General features: G+C 35.4%; 1 protein-coding gene across 1 annotated transcript in view; it reads left to right on the top strand.

Moving 5' to 3' along the window:
* Positions 1–22,917, top strand: part of ARHGAP18 (Rho GTPase activating protein 18) — a 115,888-nt gene that overhangs the window by 87,762 nt on the left and 5,209 nt on the right. Inside the window, exons 9-13 of the mRNA XM_011358728.2 lie at positions 897–1,056; positions 3,157–3,239; positions 7,950–8,156; positions 8,859–8,999; positions 20,985–21,109. Coding sequence (XP_011357030.1) covers positions 897–1,056; positions 3,157–3,239; positions 7,950–8,156; positions 8,859–8,999; positions 20,985–21,109 — 716 coding nt within the window. The remainder of the gene's footprint in view (positions 1–896; positions 1,057–3,156; positions 3,240–7,949; positions 8,157–8,858; positions 9,000–20,984; positions 21,110–22,917) is intronic.

A 22,917-nucleotide genomic window follows, 5' to 3' on the forward strand; every position in this document is an offset into this window, starting at 1 on the left:
ACATAATTGGGATAGAGAATGGAGTTGTGCTGGGAAGAGCAAATGTAATAAATTCACCTTATAAGAAGAACAAAGAACATGAATTGGGGAGAACAATGTCAAAAAATAGAAGAAAGTGACAGACTTGGAAGGATTTCTAATATCGAAGGATTTCTAATATCATAGGATTTATGCCACAGTGAAAAAGTGTATAGAAAATAGTAATTATGAAACTAAATTGATTTATTACTAATAATTTGTCAGACAAATTTTGTAGAGTCCTTGAGGTAAATGAACTAGGTATTCTAATTCTACACAGACTCAAACTGTTGTCTGCAGCTGGCATAAGGATGGCTATGTCACTTACAGCCTGTGCATTTCAGACAGGTATATTGATGTATTTTCATGCCTCATTTGCTATAGAATTTGGTTTTTCATTTCCCAGAGGTGACTAATCAAAGGTAGCCTTCTGTTTTAAACTCAGAGATTGATTATGTATTTTGTATTAGGTATCATGGAACATCCTTCTAAATAATTTAAAACGTACACTTATTTTTTAATGATTTTTTAATTTAATGAAAAATTATATTATCTAAATAAAGACCCCAAATGGAAAGACTATTTGGACTAATCTTTTCATTAAACCTTTACTGCTTAAGGTTTGTATTGTGTCCAGGAAAATATGTAAAATTCTAGAATTTTTTGGACGTAAGTATAATTTTCATTTGGTAAAGTACACTGGGGCCAAAGAGAATAATATTTTTCAAAGTAACAGAGAAGTGTTGGCCTTTTAGTGCTTTCAGATGTCTTTTCTAAAGAGTAGAATCACTTGTAAAGTGGGAAGTGTATCATACTCTCAGAAAAAAAAAAAAAAAAAAGTACTTACTGGTAGCTTTCTTTTTTCTTCTGCCTTTCAGAATCTCTGCCAAGAACTAGAAGCGAAGTTTTATGAAGGGACGTTTAATTGGGACAGTGTCAAGCAGCATGATGCAGCCAGCTTACTGAAGCTGTTTGTCCGGGAGCTGCCCCAGCCACTGCTCAGTGTAGAATATCTCAAAGCCTTTCAAGCTGTCCAGAGTAAGTGTTGTCCCTCTTCGAAACAATCCTTGTGCTGCTGCCATCCATACTAATTGTTTTAATAACATTTTGTATCACAAAGAATATTACCAGATATATTTGGATATATATTGACTCACTGATGTCAACGGTGCTCAAATGCCACATGTTTTCCTTTCCTTTATAAATATACATCTCTGAGTAAATAGATAAAAGAATGTTCTCTTGGGTACAAATTGATTGCATGCCCTTTAAGCAATACAATATATTTTCATGTTAAAACCTGAAAATCACATTTCTTTTATTATAAAATGCGTCACGTAAGATCTCTGATACATTTTTCTTGCCAAGTGGTGAAAGCAACACTTACTAGAGAAGCTGTGGATTAACAGTTATCATAAAAGAACAGGGGGATGTGGCAGAGTCTGTGACTATTTTCTGAAAAATTAACTTTTTGAAATTGTCATGCAGAAACAGAACAAATCATTTGTCTGTCTCATTGATGGAGGGCAACAGACTTCTAATGTCTTGCCATTTTGTAGTCTTGGGCAAGTTCCAAACTAATGTCTCATAGCTCTTAATTCCTTTTCAGTGAACACGGAGATCTTATGAGGTTTATATACAGGCATAATTATCCCTTTTAGTCCTAGAGGTCAACAAAAAAAGAAAAATGCCATTGCCACACTCTAGTGACCACATGTTTAACTTCCAAATTGGGACATTTGATAGTAGAAAAGGGAACATTATTGATGCTTATGGTGAGCTGCAGTGTCAAGCAGAGCTATTATGGACTACTCTTTTTTTAACATTTTTTATTGAGGTATAATTGACATACAACATTATATTAGTCTCAGATGTATAATATAATGATTTAATATTTGTTTATATTGTGAAATGGTCACCACAATAAATCTAGTTAACATCTGTCATTAGAATCAAGAATTTTTTTTTTTCTCTTGATGAGAACTTTTAAGATCTACTCACTTAGGAACTTTCAAATATTCAGTACAGTATTACTAACTATATTTGCCATGCTGTACATTACATCTCCAGGACTTATTTATTTTATAACTGGAAGTTCGTGCCTTCGTACCCCCTCCACCCATTTTGTACCCCCTCCCCCATCTCAGGCAACCACCAATCTCTTCTATCCATGAGCTTCTTTTTTTGTTTTTGTTTTTGTTTTTTTTCGGATTCTACATATAAGAGAAATCATATGGTATTTTTCTTTCTCTGACTTATTTCACTTCCCCTCAAGGTCCATCCATGATGTCACAAATGGCAAAATATCATTCCTTTTTGGTGGCTGAATAAAATTCAGTTGTATTCGCTATTCTTAAATCATGTAATATTGAGATGATTCTCGTGTGTCATCTCATAACATTTCTTTAGAATTTCTAGAGGAGACATGACTGAAGTCATCTTCTGCTTAATATATTTTTTAATGGTTAAGTTGTGTTATTTTGCACACATTCTTTAGATATGGATTAAAGGACTGAATTGATCCCTGAAAACAAATGTCAGAATGTGTCCAGATATACAGGATTATTACTTAAATAGGATAAAAGCTACCAAAAATGATAAGTATCATTGATAATAATGTACTTCTTAGACTCTTTCATTGCTGATTGGTTTTCTAATTCATTCTATCAATGTTTGTTGAACACCTATTGTATTCCGGGCTCTGTTTTACATATTCCTGTTAGAATTCATGGACTCTTACCACATAATTTGTTCACTCACCATTAAAGGAAACAAACTTCACCGTTACAGATGTACCTTGATACCATATCATAGAAGGTCCAATCTTCTCTTTTTATTGGAGAATAATTATCATGCAGAAGCTAAAATTATTTTCAAAGCATTGTTGTGTGTCTGCAAACATAAGGCTGCTCGTCATATGATCGCAGTTGGAAGTGAGCATTCTAAGGATAAAGCTCTAAAGCAGCAGCTGCTTGTGCTGATCCCCCACAAACACACTCTCAACAAGGCTTGCTGCTCAGTCGTTGTGTCTCACATTTCACAGTGATGTTTATGCCAAATAACTTTTTTTCTTACAAAAATGAAAAAAGGAAGTAAAATGTTCAGTAAAGACTTCAGATTTCTTTCATCTGTCTGCAGATCTTCCGACCAAGAAGCAACAACTACAGGCTTTGAACCTTCTTGTCATCCTCCTGCCTGATGCAAATCGAGACACACTGAAGGTCAGCTGGATTCGTTTGCCGTCACTGTCCCTCAGAACAAAGCAGAGCAATTTTTTATTATTGTGGCAAAACATGATCTTATCGTGGAAATGTTAGTAGTAGTCTCTAAAGAAAAGACCTGTTTTTAAGGACAGGTGGTAGAAGTCTTTAACTCTTTATACATTTATTTATACATTTATTAGTCATGTTAATCGTATTATCAGGAGTTTTGTGTTTTGATTTTACTCTAACCATTCTTCTGCCAAAACAAGTGATCAGGGTTCATTTGTTAATGCAAACATGGGTGCTTTTTATTTTTCTTCTATTTTTCTGCATTTTCCAAATTTTATTTAGTGAGCGTGTATTAGGTGAAAATAAATGTTTAAAAAGAAAATCCTAAGAGTCATCACATATAATCACCCAGTGTTGCCTAAAGATGTTACATTTGTAATTCCGTGCAGTAGAGTTTGGAATAAGTCATAATGACTATTCCAACAATGTTCGCTTAGCCAAAAGGTAGACCAACTCAAACAAATTCTAGTTATTTCTCTAAGGGCTTACCTTGAGTTGCTGATTTATATCATCATTTCAAAGTGTTTTGGTCTAATATTATATCATTTTATACTGTTTATTATAAGTGTTGTCAGAGGCTTTTATAATAGTCAATAAATTAGTAAATTCTTCCACATTGATTTATTTTCCTTAATGATAGAGTTTATAGTTAAAAAAGGTTTAATTATAAACCTTTATAAAAGAAAAAGACTTTAAAAAATAATTTAGAAAGAGTATTTACCTTAAGTTTTGCCATTGCATTCAAAACAATTTTTTTTATATACTGGCAAGGGTAGAACTCTTTCCCTTTTACCACTTACATTTCTTTCTATTTAAAATGAAATATCATGTCAAGAAATTTCATGTCAAGAAAACTAAACCACCAATTGGTAAATCTTGGAAATTTTTTCCTGTAACTCATTAAGACTCCTTGAACTGAAACTAGGTGAGTGATAGTCCCTTCATGTCCATGGCATGAATGTTAATACTTGTCTGCATTAAGCAGTTTATGAAGATTACAAGAGCGAAAACATCATATTGCTACAGGAGAACTTCCAAAGAATTATTCTCATTAGTAAGTCAGAAAAAAATTGTTGGCTTAAATGATTATCAGATGAATCACTGAGAAAGCAGCCTTAGATTTTGTTTTGTTTTGGAGGCAGAAGCCAACTTCAGAAAGGGTTACATTCAAATATGGTGTGACCATGGCTGCTGCGTAAGGGTGTGTAGATTGTGGCTGAAACAGACATCTTGCCCGGGACAAAGTGGAGAGGGACTGATTTCCATTCTATTCTCTACTGGCAGCTGTGCCCTTAACACAGGGCTTCTACTATACAGAAAGAAGTATTTAATCTATCTTTTTCTTATTCACATAAAGGTACCTGTCTGTGTGTGGCCTATGAATGGTCAATACAAGGTGGGAATTGAAAGACACATCATTGACTTAAAATATGTCTGCATTCAAATGAATTCAAATAGTTGAGGGAGGAAACATTTATTCTGATATGGTTACTATTGGACAAGGTTGATCTAGAACTCATCTTTGTGGTTTGCCTTCAAAATCTGAGGCTCATTCTTTTAAAATTTTTGTTCAAAAAATATATATTTTAAAAATTTTAGCATAGTTTTAATTTTTGCAAATAAAGTTACTAGGAGTGCAATTTTATAAGTAAGATGGGAAACACTTCTGGGAGGTAAAACATTGGAAATTGCAAACAAGTAATTTTATGAATTTACTTAAGCTTTAGTAGCTTAGTTAGCAAGCATTGTAATAATAGAAACCTTGAAACAACTATACCATATGAACAAGAGAATAAACCGTTTAAACTTAATTCCATAAAAACAGAAGGAAAACTCCATCACAAGGTAATTTCAGGAAGCTTAACATGAGCTTCCCCAATTTTTCCAGTCCTCAGGCCACTCCTTCTTCAGTTGCCATTTGGAAGGGTGCAACCCTGTGTGCGACTTGTGTAGACTATTTCTACAGCACATCTAAGAGTTAGGAGGCACTGTGTTAAACACCACACCCCAGTTTAAGCCTAAAGCTACAGGGGTCTTTGGGCAAGCTGCTTGACCAGGATTTTATTTTATTATTTTATTTTTTACCTTGGATCATTGTGCATTCGGATCAATGATTTATATCTTCCTTTGACTTGGAGAAATAACAAAGACTGATGTTAAGATACCCATGAGGGATCCATGGAAACATAATCATTGGCATTTGTTTATCCTTTTTGTAGTTTTAAGAAAATTTTAATTTTAATGGAGTAAGATTAATTAACATTATATAAATTTCAGGTGTACAACTTTGCAATATGACATCTGTATACTCTATCGTGTACTCACCACCCCATGTCTAGTATCATTCTGTCACTATTTGACCTATTTTACCTCTTTGTCCTCCCTACAACCCCCTTCCCCTCTCGTAATTACCATTCTGTTGTCTATAAGTTTATTTTCTTGTTTTGTTTTGTTTGTTCATTTGTTGCTTTCTGTTTTATACCCCACATAAAGTCATATGGTTTTCTGTTTTATACCCCACATGAAGTCATATGGTTCTTATCCCTTTCTGTCTGACTTATTTCACTTAGCATAATACTTTCAAAATCTATCCATGATTTTGCAAATGGCAGTATTTCATCTTTTTATGGCTGGGTAGTATTCCATCATATATGTGTACCACATGTTCTTTATCCAATCATCTGTCGAAGGACACTTAGGTTGTTTCTATGTCCTAGCTATTGTGAATGATGCTGCAGTAAACACAGGGGTACGAAAAAGTGTTTTAAAAATTTTCAGGTAGATACCAAGACGAGGGATTTCTGGGTCATATGGTAACTCTATTCTTAATTTTTTGAGGAAGTTTGTTAATGTATATTGTCTCACTTAGTCCTGGCAGGCTAGGAGATTTGTATTCTCGCTTTACAAATGACAAGACTTTAGAGAGCAGAGATGTCAAAAGGTTATCTTAAAATCATACATAGCTAATAAGTAACTATACAGGGACTTAAACTGGGTTTTCAGGGAGTGGGTCCAGCAGTACTTATAAAATACCAGACTGGTGATAGATACTGTTTTTTAAAGGGCAGTTCTTACAGTTCAAATGAAGAAAAAATACATCTGAAGATGAAGTTCTTTCAGCAAGAGCTAGGCTAACACTTTATTAATTTCACATCTACACACACATTCTACTATTTGATAGTAATATTTTGAATAACCTTATTGCATGTGCAAACCACAATTAAAATGGTTCATTACCTGATCTCTCTAATTTATGCTCATAAAGAAAGAAATACACTTGTCCCTAACTAATTATTCTGGTCTCTGCAAGAAAATGAACTATTTTTTTTCAAACCTCACCAATTAATCTTTTGTCCTCATTTGAGAAGGTATTGTTTCTATAAAGCCTCATGCTTGGATTACAATTTAACTTTCTGAGCACTGTTCTGGAAATTAGATAGGTAAATCACATCATTAGATACTAAGGCTATGCCTTTAGTTTGTTTCAAATTTTTGAGATCTATATAGCAGCCAAACTTGATTCAAGATTAACCTATTAGGAGGTTTCTTTCCCCCTGAACTGAACACAGTGTTTTGTTTGTTTGTTTGTTTTATTTTCTATTTTGGTATAGTTTATTTGACCTTTTTTTTTTTTCAGGTAGATAATTTAAATGAAATAAAAATATGTGATTTTTTAGTAATAAAGAGTTCAGAAACAAAAGCCAGATAGACCTGCAATTAAATTCCTTCTCCCCCATTTGTTAGCTACATGACCTCTGGTAGGTTACTTCCATTCTCTTAGACATTGTTTCTTCATCTGTAAAATGGGAATATTTACAGCATCTATCTCCAGTAAGGGTTAGGTGAGATGAGCTCTATTATGTACTTAAAACAATGCCTCACTCACAGAAAACATTGAATACCTGTGCGGTTATTGTTGTTCTTGTTCTGGACCAAAATTAATTCAAGAAAGAAGACAAAAGAAGGATGTAAAGCCTTAAGCTCTATTAGGAGGGTGATCTGCCTATGGTTTTTGTGCAGGGTAGGCTCAGAGAACACCTGAATGTTGGCAGTAGAGGTAAAAGTGGGTGGCATCAAACCGAGTAAAAAAGACCATACTCGGGAAAAAAGCTCCACACACACACACACAAAAAAAAAAAAAAATTCTCTTTTGTCTCTCTTCATTCTTTTTTTCTTCCCATCATGATCTTCGTTCTTTTTAGAACTCGTGTCAGCTACCTGTTAAGTACCTTAAAGCAAATGAAACAGATTAAATGAGCCTTTTTAAGGGAATTTTTTGTTAATTTCTAAAGATAAAAGTACAACACTTCCTGAAGCAAGTGAATACTTGTATAATATTTTAAACTACTTTTCAGTGCTCCATGGCTCCAGTAGGCTGTTGGTCTGACACTTCTCCATTCCTCCCTCCACCACCTAGTTCAGATGTGTATCCTCTCTGCCTTCGTCCTCAGTGCCATAGTCTGTAGTAGAAACAAAGCGCCACCTCAGGGTGTGTTAACCATGGAGAAGCTTTGATGACAGGGCCTGTTGGATGTGGCTAGCTGACTGTGGTTATACACAACTTATTTTTTTAACTAAATAAAAATCTCATATTCTACAGTGCTTTAATCTCTTATCTTCTTCTGTAACACAAATCTCAAGCAGTCATTTCTTTTTCAGGCCCTGCTTGAGTTTCTCCAAAGAGTTATAGACAATAAAGAGAAAAATAAGATGACAGTCATGAATGTAGCAATGGTCATGGCTCCAAATCTCTTCATGTGTCATGCACTGGATTTGAAGTCTAGTGAACAGAGAGAATTTGTAATGGCAGCTGGGACAGCTAATATCATGAACTTATTGATTAAGTATCAAAAACTTCTGTGGACAGTAAGTATATATTTTTCAGCCCTGTTAATGAATGATGACATCTAGATTCTAAAGTCTTTTTTATTAATTGTTATATTCTCTATAAAAAGGTAACTAATATAAGTGATTTCAAATGTGATTTTTTAAAAAAAATTAACATCTATTAAATCTCAACTTTTAAAATGCTAACATTTCATTGTTTAAATTTGATCACTTCTAAAATATTTCATTTTGCCAATGTAACTTCTGTGGACCAGATTTTCCTGAATTATTGCTAAATACCTTTCAGTTCTTATTTGTGAGTTTTTCTCCAGCTAGACAGGAGTGGCTAGCTGGCTATTAGAAGAGGACTATAGATTAGTGAGAGGCTAGGTTGTGGAAAGGTAGCTGCTAAAGGGTGGCCTCTATTGCCAGACTCCTCAGCAGTCTCCAATCTTAGCATACAAGGCATAGAAAACAACCAATATGCTCTTGAACTTCACCAAACCTCTTTTTGAAACTTATACACTAGGTGGTTAATTGCATCATGTGGATGCTCTGTACACGTGGTGAATAAATAACACTATGTATTTTGTTTCACAGATTTAATAAAGGGTGCATGTAAAATGGCATAGTCTTCAAAAAGATAAAACCTTTTTCAAAATTAAAGAAATAATATAATTCCATAGTTAAAAATGGTGCCGCTTCTTTTTCCTCTCCAAACTTAATTTCATTTCTCCACAGATTCCCAAATTTCTTGTGAACCAAGTGAGGAAGCAAAACACTGAAAATCTTAAAAAAGACAAAAAAATGATGAAGAAATTGCTGAAGAAAATGGCTTATGACAGAGAAAAATATGAAAAGCAAGATAAGAGTGCAAATGATGTAAGAAAAACTTGAAGATATGTTTTTATGCAGATTTCAGCATTGTTTTTTAATGTAACACACAAAACAAAGAGTTTTACATGTTTTTGTAGTCTAACTTTCTACACACCGAATAGGCCCTGGTACTACTTCTAAGTCAAAGGCATCGATAATGGTAACTGCACTCCTATAACTACTAATGCTCAGAATTGATAGTTGCTCAGGTGTCGGTGATTCAGCATGTGCATTGTTCATGGGTAACAAAGGAAAATAACAAGACTGGAATGTCTCAACACACACACACACACATCCATGCATAAATAGCAAAGGACTTCCTGGAGACTCCAGTTGCCCAGTGAATGTGTAATGTCTCGTGAGTACAGAGTCCCGTGTGGGTGAACCACTGATCTCTTTTCTTCAATTTTCTCATCTGTAATATGAGGATAAATAACTCACCCAGATAGACAAATAAGTCAGCGTTTGTGTTGTGCCTAGGATCCTTCCTGGACTTCAGTAAGTATTTCAAGGTTCTTAATTGGATCATAAGAATTTGGAGAAAGTTTTGTTGGAATAAAGACAATTAAATGTCTCAAAAATAGAAATACCTAAATATTAGTATATACAAACTGCTGTAAGAATATATTAATAATTGGGTTTAATATAATGAAATATATGTGAAAACACGTTTATGAGGTGAGTTACCAAAGCTCTAACTTCAGATCATGAAAGGAAAGTGTTTCCATTGTTCTGTTGGCAGTGAGGACCACCGCACCACCAGCACCATCGAGGTTATTCAGTTACATATTGCCATCTTGTGGAATAATGTGAAAATGCAGTTATCAGCCTTTGATTTTTCTGCTTTGGCCTACTTAGGCATCTAGTAATTGTTAAAAAAAAAAAAAAATCCTCCTACGATTTTTTATAGCGCTCACTGTTACAAAATAACATTTTCTTGGCATTAAACATTTTTATTCAGTTTGTATTTATTTATTTATTTATTTATTTATTTATTTATTTAGGTGAGGCAACCCTTGGTTGACCTCACAGATTGCAAGGACCTTGTCAGTTTACAATCCTTTATTTTTTTTTTTTATTTTTAACACCTACTTCCTAAGTGGTCTCCCATCCAAGCACTAACCAGGCCCAACCCTGCTTAGCTTCCAAGATCAGACGGGATCAGGCTTGTTCAGGGTGGCATGGCTGTAGACTTTATTCAGTTTTTAGGTATCTTTAAAAACAAAATTTAATGAAGAGAAATTGTAAATAGTGCTTATATTTTTGAGAAAATTTGATTTTATCATAGATTAGAAAGGATTTTTGATATCATTTTTGCTTAACTTATAATGGTCTATTTCCTCTAAAGCCATTATAAATATGTAAATATCTTCTTGTTTTGTAGCTCTACTTATTCATATTAACTTAAGTGACTTTACAGCCTTGTCTTTTTTGTAGGGCAGTTACAACGTGATAGTCGGAAGCACAGTATATATCTAAGGAAACAAAATTTGTGCTTTACCATTTTAATAATATTTTTTTAATAAAAATTAAAAGTTACTTTTTTGTAACATCTAAATGATTTTGTCATTTACAGATGAACAGCATTTACTTGGATTTTTTTTTTTAATTTGTACTTTGGGCTAATTAGGTATGAATTGGTCTAAGAATTATCTCTGTATTAATTAGAAGCTATAGTGGTCATTTTAAGGCTTGAGACATAAACTTGGATTTAAATCTCAGTTTTATCATGTATTATCTGTGACTCTGTTTCTCTGAGTTTTGGTTTTCTCTTCCAAGAAATTCAGTGGTTCTTTTAACAAAAGGCTACTAAGTGCCTCCTTGGTGCCAAGCCCCCACTCCCTGTGAGATATACAAAGAGAAATGGGGTTGATGCTCACCCACAGGGAGTTAGGAGAGATTTGGTCTCAGAGAGGCTAGAGGTATGTGACGGAAGCCTGACCAAGGTATCCTGAGCTACAAAACAGCATGCGGGCATCAGAGAGGAGCGGAGCCAAGATGTGAAAAAATGTAGGTTTTATTCAGGCAGGAAATTGAAGAGAAAGGCCTCCCTAACAGAGGAAGCTCCCTGGCAGAGTGGCAGCATATAGGTGATCATGATTCACAGTAGAGATTCATTTGGCTTATCTTTTTGGTTGAAAATTTTTCATTAATTGCCAAAATACTTTTTCTAATTACTATCATTTTGTTAGGGAGAATAAATATACATAGAAAACAATTACAAAACAACAAATAAAGTACAAAATAATATCAAATACTGTGACTATGTGGTGAGTCACTAAATAATCAGAGTTTTCTGCATAAGTTTCCATCAGTTGCCAGAATTTTAAAACTAAAAAATTTAATGTAAAGATCTGGATTTCCATCATAACTTGACAAACTGGACGTAGGAGCATTCTTGTGTCCTCTTGCAGTAGGGGACCTGCTTTTCTGCAGGGTAACAATTTCCTGGATTGGAGTAGAGCTCTTTCCTTTGGATGGGACATGGGCCTTATATTCTGCCATAAGCCACTATACCCCTGCCTGTTTTGTCTTGTTGATTTATGTTTCTCAACTCTTCCTTGAATATGCAGCACAAAACTATAGAGCATGAAACTGCCTGGGAAATAATATTAATGTGTTAAACCAATATTAGATGTGTGCTTTTTATGTGCCAGGCATCTTCTAGGCACTGGAAATCGATTATTGAACAAAACAGATAAAGATCATTGCTCTTGTACCACTTAAATTCTATAAATAATAATAAATAGAATATGCAAATCACATAGTATCTTAGTATGTGGTAAATGCTCTAAAAATAATAAAAATAGTAGAGCAGAAAAAGGGGAATTGGGAGAGGGAATCCTCTTGCATTATCAGGTTAGGTTGTCTGAGTATTACTCATTTGAGTGAAGACGTGAAGGAGGGCAGGAAGCTGAGCTGTGTGTCTATCTGAGGAAGCACATTCCAGGCAGTGGAAATAGTCTACACAAAAGTCTAAAGGCAGAAACTTGCTTGGAGGATTTAAGGACTAGCAAAGAGTTATTGTGACTAACGCGGAGCCAGCAAAGGGGATGGTAGTAAGAAATGAGGTCAGAGGGACAGTGGGACCAGATTATATAAAGCCTTGAAGGCCATCATTAGTAATTTGGATTTACCCAATGTGAAATGGGGTCATTGCAGGATTGTGAGTAAAGGCTTGAAAATCTGTACTTTAAAATGACATCTTGGGCTATTGTGTTGAAAATAGATTCTAGCGGGGCAAGGATAGAAGTAGGAGACCACTTAAGATGCCCACGTCTCAATCTAAGTGAGAGACCAGAGTGTTTGCACTGGAGGTGGAGATGCAGTCAGATCCTGGATATATTTTAAAGTTAGAGCCATTGAGATTTCTTGATGATGAAATGATAAGAATTGTAAGACAAGTGAAGAATGACTTCCAAGGATTTTGCCCTGAAAAGTTGGAGAGATGGAACTGACACTTGCGAAAGATCACAATTTCAATTTGGAACCTGTTGAGTGTAAGATATTTATTAGATATCTAAGTGTGATTGTGTGTGTGTGTGTGTGTGTTTTGGGGGAAAATTAGGTCATACTGGCTGGCCAGTGAGATACATGAAGGGGCAGGGGCAGAAGAAAGGCAGAGATAGGGCTCAGAGAAGAGCCAGGCTTTCTTTCTGTATATGACAGGGAACGGCCGAAAGTTATAACTGGAGTTACATAGTTTACCCTTGAACAACAGGGGTTTGAATTGCATAGTTCTGCCTGTATGCAGATTTTTCCAATAAATACAGTCAGCTCTTCATATTCACAGGTTTCACATCCACGAATTCAACAAACCACTGATTGAAAACAGTATTTTCTATCTGCAGTTGGAAATTGTGGATACAGAGGGCTGAATGTATGAATTATTCTGTGACATCTAATTAAGGGACTTGAGCATCCTTGGATTTTGGTGTCCATGGAGGTTGGAGAGGGGGGCGTCTTGGAACCAAATCCCCATGGATACTGAGGGCTGACTGTGTTTGCATTTTAGAATAGTTGTTATGAAGGCAAGTGGAGGAAAGATTGGAGGAATGAAAGATAGGAGGTTAGGTAGGAGATGCTGGCTAACTTCCTTGCTGATGGAAGTATATAAATTGGTAGAATCCTTTTGAAGAGTAGTTGGCAAGTGGCAAAGGTCTGAATACCATGCTCCTCATTGGACTCAAAGATTCTTTCAAAGGGAATAATGAGATGATCGTGCAAATAGTTATGCTTAAGGTCATTGCCATTTTCTTTATACTGGCCCAAATTAGAAATAATCCAAGAGGACAGAGATGATTAGTTAAATATATTATGGCGTATTATGTAACGGAATACCATGAAAATGTATAAGTGTATATGTTGACATCAAAAGATATTCGTAAAATGTTGAAATAAGAAGTTATAAATCAGCGAGTAGTATATTGCTATATTTGTAAGGGGTAATAATTATAACTATTTTGAATGCTTACCAGAGGTCAGGCATGATCCTTGACATTTTATCATCTCATTTAATATTCATAGTAGTTTAATTAGTGTATATTATTGTCTTATTTTTTACATATCAGGAAAGCAAGGATCAGTAGTCTTAAATAACTTACTAATGGTTATCTAGATAAGAAGTGATGGAACTTGAAACCAAATCTATATGACTTTTAATCCAGGTCTCTCTACCATTATCCTCTATTTCCCACTGATTACAGAAAAACTCTGAGAAGTGATATATCCCAAAATCCTAGGTTCACATTTGGTAATACAGTGAACATGTATTACTCCTATTATAAAGTATGATTAATATATAGCTTTTCAAAGACTCTTGGGCCAAGCTAAAGCCAGGCAAAGGGAATAGAAAGAAGTTGAATGTGAGCAGGTAGGACCCATAAGATGTGGAAGCTGATTGGATATGAAGAATGTGGAAGAAAGAGGACTCTAGAACGACTCACTGATTTTACCATGAGTGACTTTATCATCAAGATATGGCATCATGCAAAAGGAACAGACTTCGACAAGGTAATCAGTTTTCGACATTTAGGGTTGACTTGCCCTTATAGAAGTTGGCTACTTGGGCCTGAAGCTCAGGGGTGGCCAGAGCTAGAGATGTGCATTTGGGATCAACATAGAGATTTCAGCTGATGCTGCAGAGTGGTTCCCATAACAAAAAGTAGATATGTGGTATAAGAAAATTAAAAGGCAAAGACAGATCTCTGGGGACACCAATATTTTAAGTAGTTGGCCATGGAAGAAGAGCTGGTAAAAGAGGCCACGAAATGACAGGAAGTGAAAAGAAAGTTAGAAGCTCAGGAGGAACAGTAAAGTAAAAGAGCTTAGTTAGTAGTGCCAAATTCTACAGAGAAATTGAGTAAAACTAACGTTGGATAGAGGTTCCCCGCATTTTGCATTTGAAAGGTCAGTTGTAACTTTATCCAAAGCATTGTCAGTGAGTGTTGATGGAAGAAGACAGAATGCCTGAGATTGAAGAATGAAAGACAAGAGATTATACATCATGAAAATTCATCAAGGTCATATTTTTAAAGCATTCAGTATGATATTAATGCTAACTATATATACGCAAGTATTCATATTATTGTGACATGCTTGACTAGGTAGTTTAATTGTATGAACCAGGTTGTAGGGGACACCCTCAACCTATTTAATAAGACAAACATTTTAAATTACTACAGCATATTAAATGTTTGGTACAAACGTGAATTTCTTAAATATTAAATATATCAGCAGGAGGAAACACTTGGTGAAAAATAACAAAATTATAGACCATTACAAATAACCACTTAATGATAACCTTCAGTTTACCGTTGAGATTGATATCATATCACACACACACGCACACACACACACACACACGCACGCACACATGCACACATGTATATACACACCACATCACACACCAGAAGTCATGTGGTTTGAAGATATAGTCTTTGCTCTGCCATTGATGAGACATTAATGACAAAAATTTTATCTCTCTGGACCTCAGTTTCTTCTATAAAATGAGAGGGTCAGACCAGATTAATGAGGTTTAGCTAGAGGTATACAATAGGGACATGATTGACACATTCTGGCCCTGCTGAGTTAATCTCCCAGACCAGGACCTGAGCATGTGTGTTATATAAAAATTATAAGGGTGATTTTCCCCCCATTTGGGATTTGTGTGTGTGTGTACATGCACACACATGTGCCCATATATTTAATTTTATGACTTCTAACATATACAAATATAGAATAGTATATGAACCACCATAAACCCATTACCAATAATCAAACACAGTTTTCTTATCTTGTCTTGTCTCTCCTTTTTTCCTTCTTAGTGTTTTTATAGAAATCACAGACATCCCATCATTTTACCCATAATTGCCTCAGATTGCATCTCTGCCTAATAAGAATCTAGGGCAGCTTTGATGAGCATCTGGTTCTGAATTGCTAAATCATGCAAGTTTCAAGTCCATCGTGAACCTAGATTTGTATGATTTTTCTTTTCTCATTCAAGCTCACCTCTCAAAAGGAAGCTGTACATTAGGGAGAGAGTGTGGGCACTGAGCAGGGCTCTGTGAGATTCCATGAAATAAGCCAAACTGCTCAGCACATCTGCCCTCATGGGTAGAGAGAACAAAAGTTCTCCCTTCTGTGTTTAACTTCAGTGTCAACTCAGGATGATCTAGTGTCATACCCTTAACTTACAGTTGAGGAACTCAAGTTTTAGAGTGCTACATGATTTGCTAAAAGTTCCAAAATAATTGTGTAACATTTTAAGGTTTAGGGCTTTGGACATGGAAAGGAAATTTGTTGTTGCCACCTTCTGCCATTCTCCTCCAGAGGAATCCTGGAGTTGGCAGCAGTGCAGTGTGGAATCTGAGTTGTTTGTGGCTGGGATTGCGTGTCTTTAGTCACATCTCTGTTTAGAATTCTATCTCTGGTTTCATTGAACAGTTCTGACCTAGAGCATTGTTGTAGGTCTTGTTTCAAGCAACTGCTTTAAGTCTGGAAAAAGTATCTGGATCTACTTGGGGACCGATGTAGAAAATCAAATTACAATATCAAGCGCAAAATCTTGTTTCCTTTTAAGACATTCATTGCTTTTTTTTTTTTTTTTACAGTGCATAAAAATACCATATTAAAGAGAAAAATATCCAAACTTAATTTATTGTAAGTTAAATGCTTATTAACTCTGAAAGTTATTTCAGACCCTTCTTTAAAATTCTCTGAATCTTTGAATTGGATAAAAGTTTAAGCATTTGGATAACAAAGGCCCAATTATAATTAGAACATAGACAGTTCAAGATAGTAGAGAATGCCTTCTATATTTTTCCCTCTAATCAGACTAAGATGATGAATATGTCATTTTAGTTTAAGATACCTTGCTAAAATGTCCTTGTTTAATTTTCTGAAGCATGTGTTTTATCTGCTCTTTTTTTGAGAAAGCTGTACTTCCAATTTGCCCTTTTGACGATAAAAGGTTTTTCTGTAATATTAAGAGTGTTGGCTTTACATTTAAATTAGTTTTTAATAAAAAAAGAAATTAATGTCTCTTTTAAAGGTCTGACATTAAATTTCTAATCTCAAGTGCAAAAATATGAGCAGTGTAGTATTTATCTACACTTTATGAAAAATACTAAAATAATTGTTTATTTAACTAAATAATAAGAAAATTTTATCTTTAAAAAAATGCTTTGGTTCAAAATGGAAAACATGTGATGACCATGAGATTATTTTCTGTATTATAACAACCTTTGCATGTATAAGAAATTAACTAACATTTTGTAATTTGTAAAATTCTTTGTGACTAAATTTTAATAGTATGTTAGTCAAATATTGCTTTCCTCCAGTCTTGCTGTACATTATATAACTTAAACTCAAGCACACCAAAAAAAAAAAAAAAGTGAGGAGAAGCTGTTAAGACCAGAAAAATGTGAAATAGGAAGGTTACAAAGATAATACTATTCACAGATTTAGATGTTATTGTGTCTCAAGTTAAGAACAGACTGTTTAGCTTAATGAGCAGGCATGTTGTGTCTTTCAAAGCTTGGCAACTCAATATAATTAGTGTACTAATAGCTTTAGTATTTGATACAGCATGATTCTGGAACTTAATTGTAGTTGTCATATACCATTTAAATGAGAGCTTTGGCATTATTTATTGTTTATCATCTTCTTTGGCATTATTTATTGTTTATCATCTTTAGTAAATATTATTTGACCACTCTTGTCAAGATATGTAAGAAAAACTTTCTAGAAACTTTTAAACTCTTTATCTTTAACCATTACATCTACCAGTTAAAACACATTTCTTCTCTACCAGCAAAGAGCATGGTAAATTCAAATTGAGTCACTCTCAATCTTTATGTTGTTGTGAGATTTGGATGGAATATATTACCACAGAAATAAACACTGAGAATTGTTCCAGTCTCCCTCGCTCGTCTCCCCCACCCCCGCCTTCACCCTGCTAGTTGTCAGGGAATGTAGCCAGTTAACCTAGGAAGGTACTATGCGTCATTGCTGACCTAAGGAAAGCTTTTCAAAGGCATTGATATTATAATTCTATGTGGAACAAGTCAAAATTATACAGTTAGTCATTTGGGAACTGTTAAAGCTGTTCCAGAGCTGCCCTAGCTTCACCTTCTGCTCACTGAGAAGAAAGGTGTGGGAAAATGCTTAATTTCACAGCCATAAGGAACCTGTACCAATGCCACTCCCCATCTTCTGACAGAAGTCATAATACGGCAAATACCTGACGTTTCACATATACATGAGAACACTTAAGTACCCTCAGAAGCTAGTACCTGGGCCTTTTGCTTCCATACTCTAGTGATCAGAGATGCACTGGATGCCTGTGTTAGATGTGGCACTTTTTGGTGCAACCCGACACTACACTGACCTCAGTGCTGCTTTTTTAAGGAAGCATGGCCATACTCTCCAAAGTACAATGCCTGAACTGATAGAGAACGTGTAGGCTGTGGTCATATTATTAGGGGCCTTCAGCTGTCCATAACATGTCTTGGAGAAAAAGTGGCTGCGTCCTTAAGCAGGTGTACATTAACACTGGTAACTCCCTGCAGGAGTAAGTGACTGAATTAGCATCTTCGATTCTTTTTTTCTACTCTCTTTCCCTTCCTGTCTGAATTTCTCAGTAGTAGAGGGAATACCATCTGGTAGATAGAGGCAATTTGACTGGTTTCTTTTAGACAATGTTCCTAAAACTATTTTTTGCTCTTAAGGAAATACACATTGGTATACTTTATTTTATTCTAAAGAAATTGTGCTATTATGAACACACCATTTTTAGTAAATATTTTTGAATGATTTATTTAATAAATTGATAGCTGACTACAGGTATGACTTGGACATGCGGCATGTAACTAGAATACCAGTGTCATATATTAGGATCCCCCCATCATTAAAGAGATTCAATGGCAATTTCAGTGGAAGGAAGAAATTCCTTTTGACTTTGTGGATCATGGAAAGTTACATGGAATTTGAGGTATTTGAGCTGAGATTTGAAAAATTGATAGTGGGATGTTTCAGAAATGAAATAGAGCATGCATAGAGATATGAAAGCATAGGTGTTTGTAGCCAATTTTGACTTGCCTTTTTAATTCAAACAATAGAATGTGCCACATGAAATAGTGGGGAGAGAGGCAGAAAGCAGAGTAAGTTGCCATATTTCTGAACTTTCTATGACAATATATTATTTTTCTGAATCATTTTGCTTTTCTATCTCATTTATTGTGAATCTTCTATATATACAAACAATCATATTGTCTTAATTCACTTTAACTCTCAGCCTGGATTTGCCTGTTTTTTTTTTTGTTTGTTTGTTTGTTTTTGTTTTTGATATTCTAGAGTTGGATAAGATGTAATTATGGGAACAATTTTTGTCATCATTAGTTTCACCAGAGAAATCCTATATATATGTCAGGATATTTGGAACAATGACTTGCACAGAATTCCCTAGCTTTTAAATCAGCATAAAGTAGATGGCTGTCTGCAAGCCTTCCATAATATAATAATAATGATAGATTAACAGAATCCAAAATACCAGTATTTGTTTCCCTAATGTAATGGACATAGTGAGATGTGTTTTATTAACACAGACTCAGTGCTTCAGCTGCTATTACAACATTTGAGTCTTCAGGACTAGCTTATTGTTTTCCACCTCCTGTGAGAGAACACATGGTTGAGGCCAGGCCGGCAGGCAGAACAGCCACAGCAAGGTATAAGCTAGAGGTGAAACCCAAGGGTACGGTACATGTAGCATAATCTCTGAGTGATAAGATACACCATCGATTTAATAACTGCTCTGAAAGAAAACAGGGTAATGACACGACCAGTGAAATTCCTTCATCCACTGTAAGAAGAGGCTCATTTTCCAAAATGTTACAACTAATAATAAAATCTGTCACAGAATTAAGGAAAAAGGTAAGTTAGTCTTGTGTCCCAGAAACAAGGTGGAGGTCAGAGACTAGACTAGGTATCAGGCCAAACTACATGTGTTAGAATTGGAAGTCAGCAAACTAAACCAGGGGTCCGGCATGGATGGGGGAGATGAAGCAGGAGCTGAGGGGTCTGGGCATGGGTTAGGATTGGATGTGTTTTAGGGATCAGGTTGAGCGCAAAATCACCAGGAGGAGAAGTTAGACAAGGATGCTAGGAATGTAGTCCCTCCCCCACAAAGTGAGTGGGCAGCGGCAAATGCTTTGTCTCTTTCCAGGTTAGAGGGGATGGGTGGGCCCTGTTATCCTTCACTGAATGGTCAGGTGAGGGCAACAAGGTGTCTGAGGTTGGTGCCAGGCCCTCTATGTTCTTTCTGCAGCTGTAACAGATATTTGCAGCCCTTCAAGGAGGTCTTACCTGATCCCATGCTCCCTTGTACAGTTTTATGCAGTATTGTTTTTTTTCTTTGTTATTCTCACACTACATCTTAGATACAATTTTAAATCTTTTGGATGCACCTACATTTTTATGCAGCCTGGTTCTAAAGCTACATTATTTTTATTGAACTTTGAAAAAAAATCATTAATTCCATCTGTGGTATATCCATGCTTTATGTAAAAAGAAAAAGCAATACAAGACCGTACATTTAAAACAATGATATTGTGAGCACAAAAATAATATACAATAAAGGACTGTGTCTTATTTATCTATTAGGTAAGTAGGCCTTGCACACTCAGTAGATGCTCAGTACACTTTGGTTGTATTAAACAGGGTATTAAAGCATTATCTTTAAACATTCGTGCATGCTGTGTGTTCTAGGGTCTGTTTAAGATATATGGTTATAAATAATAAATTAGTACTTATTTTAGCAGAATGAATAGGAATTAAATTAAGCCTAATGTTTTAAATGCCATACCTGATATTTTGATATTACAATCCTCAAAATATTTCATTGATATCCCCAGATACCTAAAGCGTTCTTAAGATCCATGGCAAAGAATTTAGAATTGGTCATCTTAAATTGAAAGTGGTCACAGTTTTAAGCTCATTAGCCAGGTGAGGAGCAGACACAATGCAGATGTATTAGAAAAGTATGTTTCATTTTTTAAAATACTTACAGGGACAAAAATTTTTATGAAATTTGGTAAATGCACAGGAAGATTTTTTAAATGCATACATTGCAGTAGCACACAAAATAACTTTTCTGATTCAATTTCATAAATTGCTACATGGAGAAGCACCCTCTAGTAGATAATACCCAGAAATCAGCACTTAATATGGCAGTAATGGTTATTGCTGTCATTCTTTACATCTTTAAAAATAATTAAGCATTACTGCACAGACATTATAAAGTTCCCCTATCACCATTAAGAGGATATTCGAGGTTTGATGTAATTTAGCAAATTACATTATACAGTAGTTAAGGTTTTTATGTAGTGAAGTAAAATGCGTAGTAGTTAAGCACACTTACCATATAATGCATTGTACAGAGTTACACGTTCCAGCTGCTGCCAGCTTTGTTCCAGTGTCATTATTGCTTTGCAGGCTGACGTTCCTCAGGGAGTGATTCGAGTGCAAGCTCCCCATCTTTCGAAAGTTTCCATGGCAATACAGCTAACTGAAGAACTAAAAGCCAGTGATGTACTTGCCAGGTTTCTCAGCCAAGAAAGGTAGAGGCTTGTTTTGTTTTAATTATTCCATGGTATAACTCACTTGCTTGCTCATTTGCTCTCTCTCTTCCTCCTCCCTCCCTTTTTTAACTATGGGTGGTATGAAGTGCATGAAATGTTTGTCTTTTCAGCAGAAAAGAAGAGCAGACTTAACAATTAGACTGTTGGAATGAGTTGAGTTTATTTGATGTAGAAGTGTGTGTTCAAGTTGAGCCTGTTTCAAGCAGGATGTTTGAGCATTCCTTCACTGTGCCTGCAGTGGGCTTGGCACATGAGACCACTCAGTAGTCTTTCCAGAATATGCTGATGAGAAGTTAATTACTGTGTGTAGAAAAATCACTAATTAGGATACAGTGAGATTAAAACAAATAAAAGATACAACTTTTTCTATAAAATGTAATGACTAAAAAAGCTTAAATTTAACAACAGAAGGTAGAAAGAATTAAGAAAGGACAACCGGTCTTGTGAGCTCTGAAGTCTCCAGGACAAAGCACATCATCCTCAATAGGGTCACCCAGACCTTCTTTCTTCTCTATTCTGGGGGCAGATGGGACAGGAGGAGGCCTTTGAAAGCCATTGACATCCCCCCAATGATAATAGAGCTTACACTTTCCAAGACATTTTGGAATATCTTTTCTTGAATTTTCAAAGTTCAAACAAGTGTAATGAGTTTTCAGTTTTTATTCTTCAAATCCTTATTTTTAAAGTTGTATTTTTAATGCTTTGCCACTCATTTCCACTCATTGAAAATAAACTAATCTAAATTTTTAAAAAGTTGGGGAAATCAAGGACACTGACATCTTAGTGTGTGAAGAAACTGTTTTAGGCTTTCATAGAATTTTATCTTCTCATTCTAACATTCAGGGGCTTCAGTGCAGTTTTCTTCCAAAACCTTTCCAAGTTTAATACAGTACCACCAATATTTAATATGTCTCTGCTCTGTTTAAGGCCCTCTGCTAGATGTTGGAAGGGGTATAAAAATATATCTTAAAGTATCTTCCCTTAGAGTTTATAAATTGGGAGAAGAGATGAGCCTGTGCAGTGAACAGATGGTGATGAAGTAAAAGAGAGGCTTATTGGTAATACCTGGGCTTTCAATAAGCCAGCATAAACTTCCCTCTCAACACCCTGAAGTAAGTACTAATATTACTTCTGTTTTACTGATAAGAAAATAGAGAATTTGCAAGGTCACACATTTTTGTAGACGGTGGAGCTGAATTCTAAATCTGTGGTTTCTGTCTCCAAAGCCAGTCCTTAACCACTCTCCACGCTGGCTAGAGAGTCAGAGAACATCATGGACCTGAGGCCTCAGGAGCAGAGTCTGGGAGTAGATGGAATTTCTCAGGGTTAGTCCTGGGAGCAGTTGGAATTTTTCTTATGTCTTTGCTCCCTCAAGGTCTCTGATCTTCAGGAAATCAGTCCATTTCTTTTCTACTCCCTGCTGTGACTAAGTAGATACCAACTGTTGCCATTCTTCCCACCAAGGATGACTTTCCATCCTCTCCCAGAGTGTGCACCTGAAAATCTGGCCAGACTTCAAATACAAACAGCTCTTCCAGGCTAGACATGGTTAATTTACACCACATTTACTTTCTGGACCCAAGTGCTCAATTTAGTCTGTACTTTTGTTCCTCTCCTTGCACACGATATAAGGTGTGACTTTGAAGCTGTACAATATATTCGATGTGTTTTTATTATTTAGGGTACCAAAAGACAATGGTAGGCATATTATAGAAAGCACCAGCATTGTGACAATTGTCCTTTGCATATTTGGATTTTCTGCTTGTTGTGCTTTCATTAAGTAAGCA

The sequence above is a fragment of the Pteropus vampyrus genome, unplaced genomic scaffold, assembly GCF_000151845.1.
Source record: "Pteropus vampyrus isolate Shadow unplaced genomic scaffold, Pvam_2.0 Scaffold43, whole genome shotgun sequence".
NCBI lineage: Eukaryota > Metazoa > Chordata > Mammalia > Chiroptera > Pteropodidae > Pteropus > Pteropus vampyrus.